Genomic DNA, 14,113 nt, shown 5'->3' on the forward strand with positions numbered 1-14,113 from the left:
TTAAGTGTTCATTATATTGGAACGCCATGTGCTTCCATTCCTTTTGTGTTTGGGCCAGTTATTTTACCTGTTCATTTCCACATTGGCCCGGTAGGCTGGGTATTAAATACCCCTGTATAAATCAGTTTTCATATCGCAAGTTGTGCTTTGAGAGGCCAGTGTTTGTAAGTTGATGTTGCCTTGAGTAGTCAGTAAGAAACTGAGAGCCGGTGAGAGCTGTAAAGTGTGCCTCTGGGAGGCTTGATATTGTGATTTTGGGAGCAAGTGCTCTTGAATTAGGGGATTTCTGACCCTCACTATATAGTTCCTCTTCCTTTTGTAAAATTGTAAAACTAGGGGCTTAAAGCCCGAAGTGTTGATTCTGAATCTTGGACGTTTTTTTTTCCTATCTTGTTTGATGATTGCTACTTGTACTTGAAATATTGTCATGAAAAAATTGTTAAGTTTGAAATTCTGAAAATATAACCTTCAGTTTAAGTTTTAAATTCAATTCTTGACATTTTAGTTTGACCCATTCCAGCCCGCACCTTCTTTAACCTCTTTCTGCTCCACGGGTAACCCCGTAACAAGTAGTAGCAGAGCGTGGTTGAATGGGTCTCAATTAAGTCCCTTTTGATGTCTGAACATAGGATTTGATTTGTACTCTAACAATTTTCTCGGTCGCTGGAATTTTTTTTTCTAAATTCGTAACCTTTCTTTCATCATGTCCGGCCCTCACGAAGTCCTCCATCCCGGCTACTTGCACAGGGAGGAATAAATGTATGAATTACTAATTAGAAATGTTCAATCTGGAGGTATGGTTGCAACAGATACCACCAAACTTAAGGAATCCCTTGAATTACCAATTTGTATCCCAACTTTGGGAGAGAAAGAAATTGATGAGGCTCTATCCACTATCACAGACAACACCACTGAACTAGCCTCGGTAGTAAGTTTTTTTGAAGTGAGTGACCCATCTCCCAATCAACTTAAAAGAGTACAGGCAAGATTGTTCCATTTTTACAATGGAGTTAGTGATCTATTGTCTCTTAAGTTAAAAGAATGTCATGCTAAGGAGGTGAGTAAGTTGATCATCTATCAAAAATGTCAAATAAAGTCAGTCAGTTGTTGTCTGGGGCAGCTGCTCCCGAAACCGACCAAGCAATGGTGATAAACACTGTGAGTGAGGAAGATTCTTCCAAGAATGTAGAAAGCGGAAAATCTGTGGCAACTCAACAAACTTCTGCCCCATTAGAAAAAGAGTCTGATAGGCGTACCTCAATTCCACCTTTCTATTTGAATAATGCTGTATCAGAAGCTTCTCAATCATCTAGACCGTCACCAATTTCGTCACCTTGTTTTAGCAGTCTGCCCCATCCTCTGGCTGTGTTGCTTAGGAGAATACAAAATTTTCAGTAAATTTCACTAACTATGTCATTTCATTATTAAGATTTTTAGTTGAATTTCAAGATCACGTTCTAGTGTTTTCCCTTTCTCACTCTCAAATTCTTCAAATTATGTACCCATATTCCATAGGGGTCCTATCGGACAAGATAGTTGAGGCTATAGCGGAGGCTAGGCTATGCTCACCTGTTGGCAAATTTCATTCCACCTAGGGCAATGTCCTCTTTAATACAGAAGTTCTATTTTAGGGTACAACGTCTGGACAAAAATCTGCCTGATTACATCCAAGATATCAAATTTTATACCCGAGTGTTCGTCCTGCATTTTTCAGAAGTCCAGATAGTGCAAACTATTGTTGAAGGGATCTCACCAGTTTATAGATCTTATTTATGTTTTGAGTCTCTCCCCCAAACCTTGGCAGAATTAGAGGCTATGGCGGTCTCAGCCGAAGGAGTGCGGTATGCCGACACCTTGCGAGTCGCTAAGGAGCCCCCTCCATCTTCTAATAGTTTTCGGCCTTCACCTCGCTGAACATTCACCACACGTAAATGCTATGCTTGTGGTTCTACGGAACATCTCCGTAACATGTGTCCTTTGATCAAATCCAGTGGGACAAAGAATAGAGCAGGGTCATCACAAGGATGTTTTAAATGTGGCTCGTTTACTCATATAACCAAGAATTGCCCTAATGCTAATATCACCCCCTCCTGCTCAACTTCTGGTGCAACCTCACCAACTCAAATAATCGAAAGTGACTAGTGTCATCGGCTGAGTCAGCAGGGTCATTTTTCTAAGGGTCAGCCCCCGTTAAACCTAGCAGAAGCTCGGGTAAGGATAAGAGTTCTTCTAATTTATCATTTGATGGTCCTAAAGAATGCCTTAGGATTACGGCGGAGACCCCCGCACTTGTACCATTTCTTAAGATCGAGTTGAATAGTGAACCATTCACTGCTCTATTAGACTCTGGGAGTGTTTGTTCTATTATTTCGGCTGAATGGTACTCTAAATTAAAGTCTGTTTGTAAATTTTCTAATTAGTGTTCGTCTTCAGTTCAATGCGTTTCGGCTAACTCTTCTCCCTTAGAAATTTTAGGGTTTATCTTTGCCAAAATTCTGATTTTTAAATTCACCTGGAAAGTTAAATTGTTTGTGGCTAAGTACTTGTCTTGCCCCATAATATTAGGAGCGGACTTCATGTCTCATACCGGTCTAGTGCTCGACATTCAGAGCAAGTCGTGCACTTTCAAATTTGCTAATAACTGTAAAATTCTTTTGCTTAAGTGTAATTCTGTATCATGTTCATCTGTTTCGCCTACCCAGGATGAGATGTTGTTAGACCTTAGACATCTACCTGAGGAGCAGACTGAGAGTATTCGTAAGTTGTGTCAGTCGTTTCCTGATGTGTTTTCTGATACTATTGGTGTTACCGACCTTATTGAATACAAGATTGATGTTACGCACTTGACCCCAGTTAGGTTTCCACCTTGGAACTTGTACGAGTACAACCGTGTGCCTTTCGGGCTCCCCACAGGGGCAGCTGTGCTCACGAGACTGCTAGATAGGGTCTTCTCTGACATCAAATTTGAATACTTGTATCATTATCTGGACGATGTCATCTTATTTTCTGAGACCTTTGAAGAACACCTAGGTCATCTGAAGAAAGTACTCAATTGCCTTCGTAAGACCGGGTTGACTGTGAAGTTATCTAAGGTAGTTTTTGCTAAGCCTTCTATGTCATTCGTAGGACATATTGTGTTACCCGATGGTGTTTCTATCGATCATTCCAGAACACAGGTCATCCGTTATTTCAAACCTCCTAAGGACATCAAAGGGATTGCCAGGCATGGTAAATTTCTTCAGGAAATTTATTCCCAACTTCGCTAACAGAGCGGCGCCTTTGAACTTACTTCGTAGGAAAGGCGTCAAATTTGAGTGGGGGCTGTCTCAACAAGCCGCTTTTGAAGACCTGAAATTAGCTCTTTGTAATGCCCCTGTCCTTGCTATGCCTGATTTTTCGAAGAAATTCATTGTATAAACCGACGCCTCGTCATTGGTGGTGGCTGCTGTCCTTCTTCAGGAAACTGAACTCGCGAGACGACCCATAGCCTATGCGTCTAGGACACTATCGGCTCAAGAAGCCAAATATTCCATCTATGAACTTGAGGTTTTGGTAGTCTTATTTGCACTAGAGAAGTTCCTTAGCAGTCTTATTTGCACTAGAGAAGTTCCGACTCTATCTGGAACATGTTAAGTTTGACCTAGAAACTGATAACCAAGCCTTAAGTTGGGTCTTGGCTAGGTCGCGTCGTACTGTTCGTATAGCCCATTGGGCCATCAGGATTTCTGGCTTCCAGTTTGATGTTAGGCATATCTGAGGATCTGAAAACGTTGTTGCGGATGGACTAAGCCGCATGTTTTCTCATGACGGGGAGACCACTGAACAGGAAGATAGTTCTTCTCTTCTCGCGCCCATACCTTCGGGTGTAAATGCCATTCTAACTGATGCCCCCATGTTGTTTAGGGATATTGAAAAATATCAACGTGAAGATCCTGTGCTGGGCCCTATTATGGAAACCCTTTCTTCTGGGTAACATGTCGTCCCTTATGTATTGAGGAACGGGGTTTTGTGTTGCCCGTCGAGACATGATCAGAAGATGAAAGTAGTGGTTCCAGCCGTGCTTGTACCTATGATCTTCAAATACTATCATGAGACCCCATTAGGGGGGCATTTAGGCATCTTCAAAACTTGGGAAAAGATCCGAGAGATGTTCATTTAGAAAGGCATGGACAGTGAAATTCGAGAATTGGTAAAGGCTTGTAAATCTTGTTTGCTTAGTAAACCCACCTTGTCCACTAAGCTAGGTCTATTATCTTTTCACAAGTGTCACGCCCCATGGAACGCCTCTATATAGACTACGTCGGTCCCTTCCCCCAATCAAAGGGGAATGCCAACAAATTCATTCTAGTGTGTGTAGATGGTTTCACTAGGTTTTTCTGGTTATTTCCGACTTAGCTGGCTACCGCTCAGCCCATCATTTCTTGTTTAAATGCTTCTTTTGGTCCTTGTCAATATATAGTTTCTGATAATGCTAAAGCCTTTACCTCCAACCTCTTCCGTAAATTCTGTTTTGATCTGTCCATATCACATGTAACTACTTCAATGTATTATCGTCAACCATCTCTGGCGGAGCGGGTCAATCGTAATCTTAGATTGGCTCTCATCGCATTTCATCATGAAGATCATTCCAGGTGGGATACGTCCATGCATTGGTTGGCCTTTGCTTTGAATTTGGCAGTTCATGAGTCCCATAAGTTCACCCCAGCTTCTCTGATGTTTAAATTTGTGCCTAACATGCCGCTCTCTAACCTTTGGTCACTTAATGATATCCTTCCAGAGACAATAGATCCCTATAATATTAGAGATCTATGGAAGAAGGCTAGAGCCAATCTTAAAGTATCCCATGAAAAGGTTAGGGAAAGATATGATCGTGGACGGAGGCCCACCAATTTGAAAGTCGGAGATCAAGTCATGGTTAGAAACTTTGTTCCCGCGGGCAAGCTTGCCCCCAGATTTCACGGCCCGTGCATTATATTGGATTTTCTGACTCCCGTTACATTATTAGTGAGCAATCCAGCCACGGAGAGGATCTTTAGAGTTCTCCTATCTCAGGTAAAACTTGTGTAATGTCATTGTTAACTTAGTCATCAACGTTTAGCAGCTGTTTGAAGGTTATATTTTTTGATATTTTGAGGACTTCTGCACTATTATTTTATGTAATTATGTAGATGATCTGTACGAACGATCTTCCCCTCTGGTTTTACTGCTGTCAATTCCTTAGTGACCATTACCAAGCCCGTGACTCCTGCATCTCCGCACTATTGGCACTAAAACATCTTCCACGCCGCCCGCCCCTCTGCATCACCAATAAAGTTCGTACTCTCAAGTCTGTAACAAAACTTCTCTGTCGCTGAGATCTTACTGTTTCAGTGCCCTCTCAGCTGGCTGCCGCCATACTGTAACATCTTGTGAGGGACACAAGAGAGAAGAAAGGGCCCTCTTCACTGTAGTAAGGCCTCTTTCTGAACGGCACGCCGGAGCCCATCTCCCGGCAAAGGCTGAAGTGCGGTTCCTCTACCGCCAACTCATCTGGGAACTGTACATATACTTCTAATCTGCGGTGTCCTTCACCATGATTACCCCTCTCAGAGTACACGGGGAGTCCGGGCGACCTCAACTGGGTATCGGCAGCGGCGGCAGGTATTGCCATCAAGACTATCAACATGTTGTTAATATTCTACAACAAGGACACCCTAAAACTGAAGTTAAACAAGTTTCCAACTATCTACTTCAAAAAAATAAAAAGACTTAGAAATTTTCTTCAACTGGAAATATATTTTTTTCAAAATTCTTCTGCGTCACCCCAAGGAAGGACTTTGGGGGCGGGGGGGGAGGTCTGTACCGGGTACACGCCAATGGCGCGCATTCATATTCTGCACCTAAATGAACTCCTCTATTGGCAAAACAGTGAAACTGAAACTACACCAACTTAGAAATTTACTCAGAAGATGTCACCGCAGAAATAAGATGTAATTTTGTTATTGTGAAGTTTCCTGAACTGACTGAATTTCTACTAGTTTTGTATGCTATCCATCAAGAAGTTTGGACATTTTTCCACAGATGACACTACTGAAAACTATAATCACCTTCCCTGGTGCGAGGTGTAAGAACTTATAATTAAAAGAAGTTTTGTATTCATAAGTTTTATTCCTGATTGATGTTCATTTATTTTTGGATTGGCAATATTTCCTTTTTATTTCCACCAGTTTTGAATCTAGCCAATCCCCAATTTCTGTAATTAATTTTCCACCTATCACTAGCTTCTTCTTCGATTCTCTGTGTAACTTTGAAATTAACCAATGAACTTGAGAGGATGTGGCTAGTTTAATCTTGAATGGTCTCGAACTTTCCCTGAGGGTTTATAAACTGTGGATTTTCACGTTTATTGGCCAATTGATCGTCATGTTACTAAGTGTGTGTGTGTCAAAGCAGGAGGCAGGTGGCCTCTTTCATCAGTCAGCAGTACATCTACAAGGTAATGGCCACATAACATCTTTCTTTCTTGCTAACTCCACAGTTTAACCCGAGGGAAAAATCCGAATCGTTAACTATGTAACCTACTTTTCTAAACATGTAACTTTCTGCAGGCTAGTGTAAAAACTTCATAAAATCTTTAACTGTAAATCGGGGATAGAGAGTGCTGTACCCTCTCGAGCTCCCCTTCATCTTGGTTTGAGGTGACTACGTTTTTATAACTGTTTTTCATTCTGTAATGTGGTAGTTGGGGAATAGCCCCTGTTTCATCGGCCTAGAGCCCTTAGGTTTTTAAGTGTTCATTATATTGGAACGCCATGTGCTTCCATTCCATTTGTGTTTGGGCCTGTTATTTAACCTGTTTGTTTCCACATTGGCCCGGTAGGCTGGGTATTAAATACCCCTGTATAAATCAGTTTTCATATCGCAAGTTGTGCTTTGAGAGGCCAGTGTTTGTAAGTTGATGTTGCCTTGAGTAGTCAGTAAGAAACTGAGAGCCGGTGAGAGCTGTAAAGTGTGCCTCTGGAAGGCTAGATATTGTGATTTTGGGAGCAAGTGCTCTTGAATTAGGGGATTTCTGACCCTCACTATATAGTTCCTCTTCCTTTGTAAAATTGTAAAACTAGGGGCTTAAAGCCCGAAGTGTTGATTCTGAATCTTGGACTTTTTTTTCCTATCTTGTTTGATGATTGCTATTTGTACTTGAAATATTGTCATGAAAAAATTGTTAAGTTTGAAATTCTGAAAATATAACCTTCAGTTTAAGTTTTAAATTCAATTCTTGACATTGTAGTTAGGCCCATTCCAGCCCGCACCCCGTGACAAACATTATTATTATTTTTATTCTTAAAGCGAAGGTATAGGTCCCTCTTTGGGACATCGTCAGCCTAGCGAAGGTTAAAAAACATGTCTACAGCAACTTCTTAGTGTGCTGTTTGACAAGAAAGTGGTGAAACATCTCATCATAACTTCGCTTTAAGAATGAAAACTTTTGTATGTATTGTAAATGTTAATATCTTTATTGACAATACAGGCCAAACATATAACAACAACATTCTAAGCATTCGGATGATTGATGGGTGAATATAGGATAGTGAAGTGCAAATAGAAGACCTTTCCATTGTGGTTAAAATTGAAGAGGGTGATGTAGCAACTTAGCCTGGATCGTACACAATACAACTCGAAATGCGTCCAGAACAATGACAAGTCTCCTAGTCAGCCTGAATGAATAAATTTATAATACCAATATAAATGATCCATTATTGGACATATGGAAATCAACATCTATATCATCCGATGGCCAGGCAGGCATCAATTTTTGGTAATAAGACAAAGTCTCCAAGTGTCTCCAAGTAGCCTACACAGTGGCCTGCATGCTATGCGCTAGCCATGCTTCTTGGTAAGTGTGCTATTTACCAACTGATGAGCCCAACTTAGCATACAGAGGCGAAATGCTGGCAAGCAGGAATGAGTTGGCTGGAAAATTTATGATGTCCAATAACAGACCATTTATATTGGTATTATAAATTTACTCATTCGGGACAAATATTTCAGGTTCTCTATGGGAATAAACATCTATATCAGTCTTGAAAATGTTTCACACTTCTTGTGTCAGACTAAGTGCTGTCTTGTTGGCACACCGGAACCAGCAGCAGTGTATCTGTTGTTGAGTAAAACAACCAAATGATTGTTGGTTTTCGGCACTGGGCCTAACTTTCCTTAACTTTTTAATGCAATTCAAACTTGTTTTTGAATATGAAAACCTGCTAATTTTTTGCCAGACGCAGTGCTGAGTGCATCATTTTTTAGCAAAACTAGTTTTGGAAATGATCTCCTATATAAAGAGCTGTAATGAGGAGCCGTCATTGTATTCGTCCATGTTCTGAGTTGCTTATAACTTGGTTAATCACTGTAAACACCTGTACCTTTATTAAACACTCTGTGCACAAAAAACAAAAATTAAATATTTAACAAAATTTTAATTGTTTCGATAAAAACTCGGGGCCAGTGTCCTTCTGGCCCAGTGCTGCACATGTAGTGAAAAAACCCAGAGGAGATCGACGTTGCAGGTAAATTCCGTATTAGAATCCATGTGTATTCTGAAAACGTTGTGAGCATGTTAAGTTGTACTTCTGACCTGAGTGAATTTTAAAATTGTAATCTTGTCTGTGTAATGTGCTACTAGATGTTGACTTTTATAACAAAGCTGAAAATTGCATAAACTGTTTAGGTTTGAGGAGCCTCAAAGCAAGATTGTATGACTAATGACTGATATGTCAAGACAACTCCAAGTAATGGATGTTGTGAACAGCTCCTCCTCTTATCAACAGAATGTAATCCAACATTTACGAGGATGACCATACAGTTTCAGTTCAGTAACTAAATTTTAGATTTTCATTTGTCAAATTCCATTAACAAAGAAAAAATTGGTTAGATTTAGAGTAAACTCGTCATATCTTGCCTCATCAGGCTCCTCTTATACTTTACTTTTTGAGCAATTCCACAATAAAAAAGTGTCTCTGTCCAAGGTAGAACTCTTGCAGGATGAAATCGAAACATACTTGTGTTCACAACTTTGATCACATTTTGTGTTTATAGAGATAATGTTAGCGGGAACAACTCCCCTCGGAAGATCTCTCTCGGCGATGCTGTGATTTCGACCGACGTGTGTGTAGCAAGCCTTGGCTTGATTTCCTGGATCTGCATCTCTGTGGCGATTGTGTTTTGGTGTCTTCGTGCCATCAAAGTCCTGTACCATCTAGTCCAATTCTGGGATATCAAGGCCTTTTTCAACACTGCACTAAAGATAAATGATGTAAGTCAATACATTGTTTACATCTCAACTATTCTAATATTATATTTACAATGAGATAGAAACAATATTTCGTATGTAATCTAATTTAATCTTTATAAGAAAGAGTAAAATATAAAAATAAAAACCCTAACTTCATATCTAAACTATTATTTTGTTCCAATTTATGGCATGTAGAAGGTTTGAAGTACAAGTTATTTAGAGAGTTTTCGCGGAGATTATAGAAACAGTTGTAGGCATTGCATAACCTGTAAAGTGGGAAATTTTTCTGAGCAATTGTTTTGACTTTTTTATTCTGAAAAGTTATATTTGTCCTTGCATTAAAGCAGAGCATGTGAATATTCAAGTGGCATAAAAAGTCAGGGTTGTCAATACAGTAATAGAATTTACAGTTTTGTACAGAGACTTCATGTCATCCTTTTGTCTGCTCAGTTCCAAGCTTTCTATTTCAAGATTTAGGAGAAGTTCATTGTATATTGTATGTGGTAAATTACCGTTTTTTTTTAAACATAAGCATTTAATATCTCTTTTGCATTTTCTGATCTTTGCAATATATATTTTGTTTACTGGATTCCATATAACACTTGCATATTCTACTTCGGACCTGACAAGAGAGATATAAGGTTTTAAGACATTCCTCATCGCAAATCCTAATGTCCTGTATGACTCAGCACTCCCTTTTGTATATGTGGGGTGAAGGCGAGTTCTCAGTCTATAATAATATACCGAGGTCCTTCACCTCATTTACTGGTTTCAGGTCTTCGTATGTTTTATTTCGGGTGAATGACATTGATACACATTTCTATACATTTAGATACAGTTGATTTTCAGTCGTCCAGTGAAGTATGTTACTCAAGGCAGTTTGCAGTCGTTAATGCAGACAAAGTCATCAGCGTGTAAGAGACAGTCCGTTCAGCTATGTCAGTGATAAATGCGAGGAACATCCACAGCCCTAGATTAGAGCCGTGGACTAATCCTGAATTTACAGGGTATTCTCTATACGAGTTTCTTTGATAAATTGAAGGAGTGGGTGGAATATGGTCATAAGCCACAATAACTTAGTTCGGAGTAAATGACAAATTAAAGTTCAGCGCAAATCTGTAAATCATCCATTACATTTGTAATAACTTTCCTTGTATAAATGAACACTTGTATGGGAGACAGTGAAACAACACTTTGCCCTAGTATATGATTTAAGAACTTTTTTGATGAATGAGGGCTTATGACTTTATTTCCCGGAAAGAATTTTAAATACTTGACGGCGAATACATTTTTATTTATCAAGAAAAGCACAATATTAGAGAATGAATAAGCCTAAAGACACAATATTTGAGAACGAACACACTTAATTTAAGAAAACACAATATTTGAGAATGAATACACATACTTTAAGAAAAAACAATGTGTATCTCAAGGGAATTCTTCCACATCATTATCTTCAACATTATATCCTGTACGGGACAAGAAGATGTGTTGATTGGCTACATGTGAGACATGACATCAGTCAATTTCTTCTGGTTGACAGGGAGTTGATTTCTGTTTTTTACTCTGAGTTGAAATGGATCACGTTCCACAAGTCTTCCTTTCTTCTTGGTGCGAATGTTTGCATACTGAACTGGCCCTAATGTAGTATAACAGTGCTTAACACCTAGCTGAAAAGGATCCTTGAAATTCAATTGAAATTGTGTAGCTTCACTGAAGTGAACTGAATCTCCAGTTGTGAATTTAGTGGGTATTGATAGCAATGACTTGAGATCATCTAAAGTTTTGAAGTTATCTCTTTTCATTTTTGTCACAATGAAGTTTTCTGGACTTGCTGACTTCACAACATCCAGCCATTCATCTGTGGTATATACTATTGGTGATTCCTCACACATCCTACTAACTTCAAGCTGTAAAATTAGGAGTAACAAATTCAGACAATTTCAGATGAACATAGTTATAAGCCACACCAGCAGATATTTAACTGCTAATTGCTTTCACATGATATCCTATGTAAATATTATTGGTAATATTAATAGTTCTACTAAATTATTCTATGGTTATCAAATCGAACGCTATTGTTCATGCATTTCCAAAAGATACGAGTTATTTGTAAAGTAAGTAGAATGAGTAAAATACAGTCACAAGCCACAAACTAGAGGTTATCCATGATAAAATATGTCTATGTTCTTACCAAGTTGTCATTAGAGCTGGAACTGCTGCTTGATGGGTGTCAAGAATCATCACCATCTATATCAAACGGATCTGACTCTTCACTTTCAGCTTCATTATTCTCAAAAGTCCTCTAAACAAGAGATAGATCTTAATTCACTCTTGATTTCGACGCCACTAGATGGCAAAGTAAAGAACTTCCACCTAGCGTATGCTGCCATCATTTATAAATACAAGAAACATCTTGGTGTGATATTAAAGAGGGAAATTTAAAGAATACGATGGCATGGACATCTAAAAAAAAAAAAAAAAAAAAAAATGGTGACTTATGACTATATACCACCGAGCCCTACAATTACGTATCGCTTTCTATCTCTTAGGTAGGAGCTGAACAGACATAGTAATGGGCAAGATAATCCCACAAATTTTTATTTTTAGGAGTATGTCTCAGTCAATTTTGTCATAGGCCTTTTTGAAGTTTGGTAAATATTGCATCTATCTGGCAACCTCTATCAAGTTCTGCGGATATTGATTGCGTAAAATTTACAAGATTTGATACTGTAGATCGTTCTGAAATAAATCTACATTGCTATTCTGATATTAAAGGTCTTGTAAAGACGGTGAATCTGTGACATATGTAAACTTTAGCTATACAGTAGCTGAAGGAATTGTTAATTGTTATTGGTCAGTATTTTTGTATGGATTACATGATTTAAACTCAGGACATACTCGGAACATTGATACTGAGAGAAATAGGGAAGTTTTGAGAATTAAGTTATAAATGAAGAGGAGAGTATATTTCAGTACCGGCGCTATCTGATCTGGTCCCGCGGAACATTTTGGCTTGAGCTAGTTCGACATCATCTACAGTAATGCCGTCAATGTGGATATTCACAGATATGAAGTTTTGAAGCTTCCACCTAATCAATACTGTATTTATGTATTATTATTGTACAGGACCAGTTTCGACCCCTTTATAGGTCATCCTCAGCTGGCTAATATAACATATAAACAAAACATCACTAAATACAATAAAGAATGTCACATAGTATAAACAGAAGCATTATCAATTTACAATACTCTTCTTCCTGACGTCAAGTTAAATGATACGAGAATTAAGACATAAATTCTACTATTCTGTACATGGATGATATATGTTTAAAATACATGTTCTTGGATTTAAAAAGTTCACTGTTCCACACTAAAACTTATGGCTGAGTTGATAAAGCAGTTTTGAGGCACAGGTGAGTTCATACGACAATTTCGTATTATGTACTTATGTTACTATATTACATCATATGGTCCGCCGTGTTTGTCTACTAATGACATGGCTATGATTATAAAGGATTTCTGGATCCAGTGATAAATGCTGCTAGAAATGTTGTTAGCACTTATGTTGAAGTATTATCAAATTCATTGTCTGTATATAATGATATTAAAAACTTTACATAAAATCAGCTTCATGGTCCGTATTGCACTTCCTCTTAAGCATTACTTTGTCAATTTATATATTTTTCATCTAAACAGTGTTGTGTGGCTGAAGATGTTGATAATATACGAAACATGTACCACTTTTAACCATTAAATTGCCTTAAGCAATCATTGTATCGACTAGGTGGAAAATAATAAATACTTAATTGTGAATCTATTAAAAACTTTGTCGATCTACATTTAAATGAAACTTAATCTATCAGGTACCAGTGTTCTCCCTGAGCACTGAACAGACTGCGCTCTGGTGTTACGCGGTGCAGGGTAAACCAGAAGAAATGGGGTTTCGAAGTGGACAGTACCTTGTGTGTATGTGGAGAAGAGCAGACCACAGCCCATTTGCTGCAATGCAGTTCATGCCCATTCAGCTGCACAACAGAAGACCTGGTTAAAGCGAAGGCAAATGCACTTGATGTTGCAAGGTTTTGGGCTCACATAGTTTAATGTGGCTCTTCGCCATTGGAGTATTTATATTATGTTTTATGTTCTTCCTTATCTTTAATTTTAAACTTATGTATGCTTCTGACATGATATAAATAAATAAATAAATAAAGTGTTCTCCCTAGGACCTTTTTAATAGGCGCACCGCCCGGCTAACATAACCCAGATGTGTGCTAGTTCATATATTTCAGTCATTGGTTGTTTCGAATTAAAATATAAATACTGTGAAACTGTTTATTTAAATGATAAAACTTCATTGTTGTCAGCATAATTACATTGGGGTTTAAGTGTGTAGCGTTGTGCACCACGTGAGCGACTCTTGGACGTCACAAACTCGCACGGCACTCCACAGCAACGTAGTGGCCCAGCCCGATGATACACCATTATGAACGAGTGGTAGAACACTACAAGTTTGAAATTCTCTGTTAATACTTAATTTAATAACGATTATAATGACTTCTATGCAATACATATGGAAGAAATGCACCATGTAATATTGGCCAGGATCGTTAGAGACCAATATAAGAATGGGATAGTAATTGTGATATATTAGTAGCATTCTAAAACACAAAATTCTAACTACATTCTCTCAATATAGAAATATATTTACGAATCAGTTGGAGAGGATTGTCTGTTGCAGCAGCATTATTAAAGTCATGCATCCCAATATGGTACTTGGTACAGGCATCCTTCCAGTCACCTTGGTGAAGTCATTAACAATGTTATACTGATAATACTAATGTC

At 38.5% G+C, this 14,113-nt stretch overlaps 1 protein-coding gene across 2 annotated transcripts in view; it reads left to right on the forward strand.

The window, feature by feature from the left end:
- Atg9 (autophagy-related protein 9) overlaps positions 1-14,113 on the forward strand; it is a 702,067-nt gene that overhangs the window by 147,987 nt on the left and 539,967 nt on the right. For both annotated transcript variants that reach the window (XM_067149655.2, XM_067149654.2), the window contains exon 4: positions 9,073-9,289. In XM_067149655.2, the coding sequence (XP_067005756.1) occupies positions 9,073-9,289 (217 nt within the window). The remainder of the gene's footprint in view (positions 1-9,072; positions 9,290-14,113) is intronic.

Source organism: Anabrus simplex, chromosome 6 (assembly GCF_040414725.1).
Source record: "Anabrus simplex isolate iqAnaSimp1 chromosome 6, ASM4041472v1, whole genome shotgun sequence".
NCBI classification, from domain to species: domain Eukaryota; kingdom Metazoa; phylum Arthropoda; class Insecta; order Orthoptera; family Tettigoniidae; genus Anabrus; species Anabrus simplex.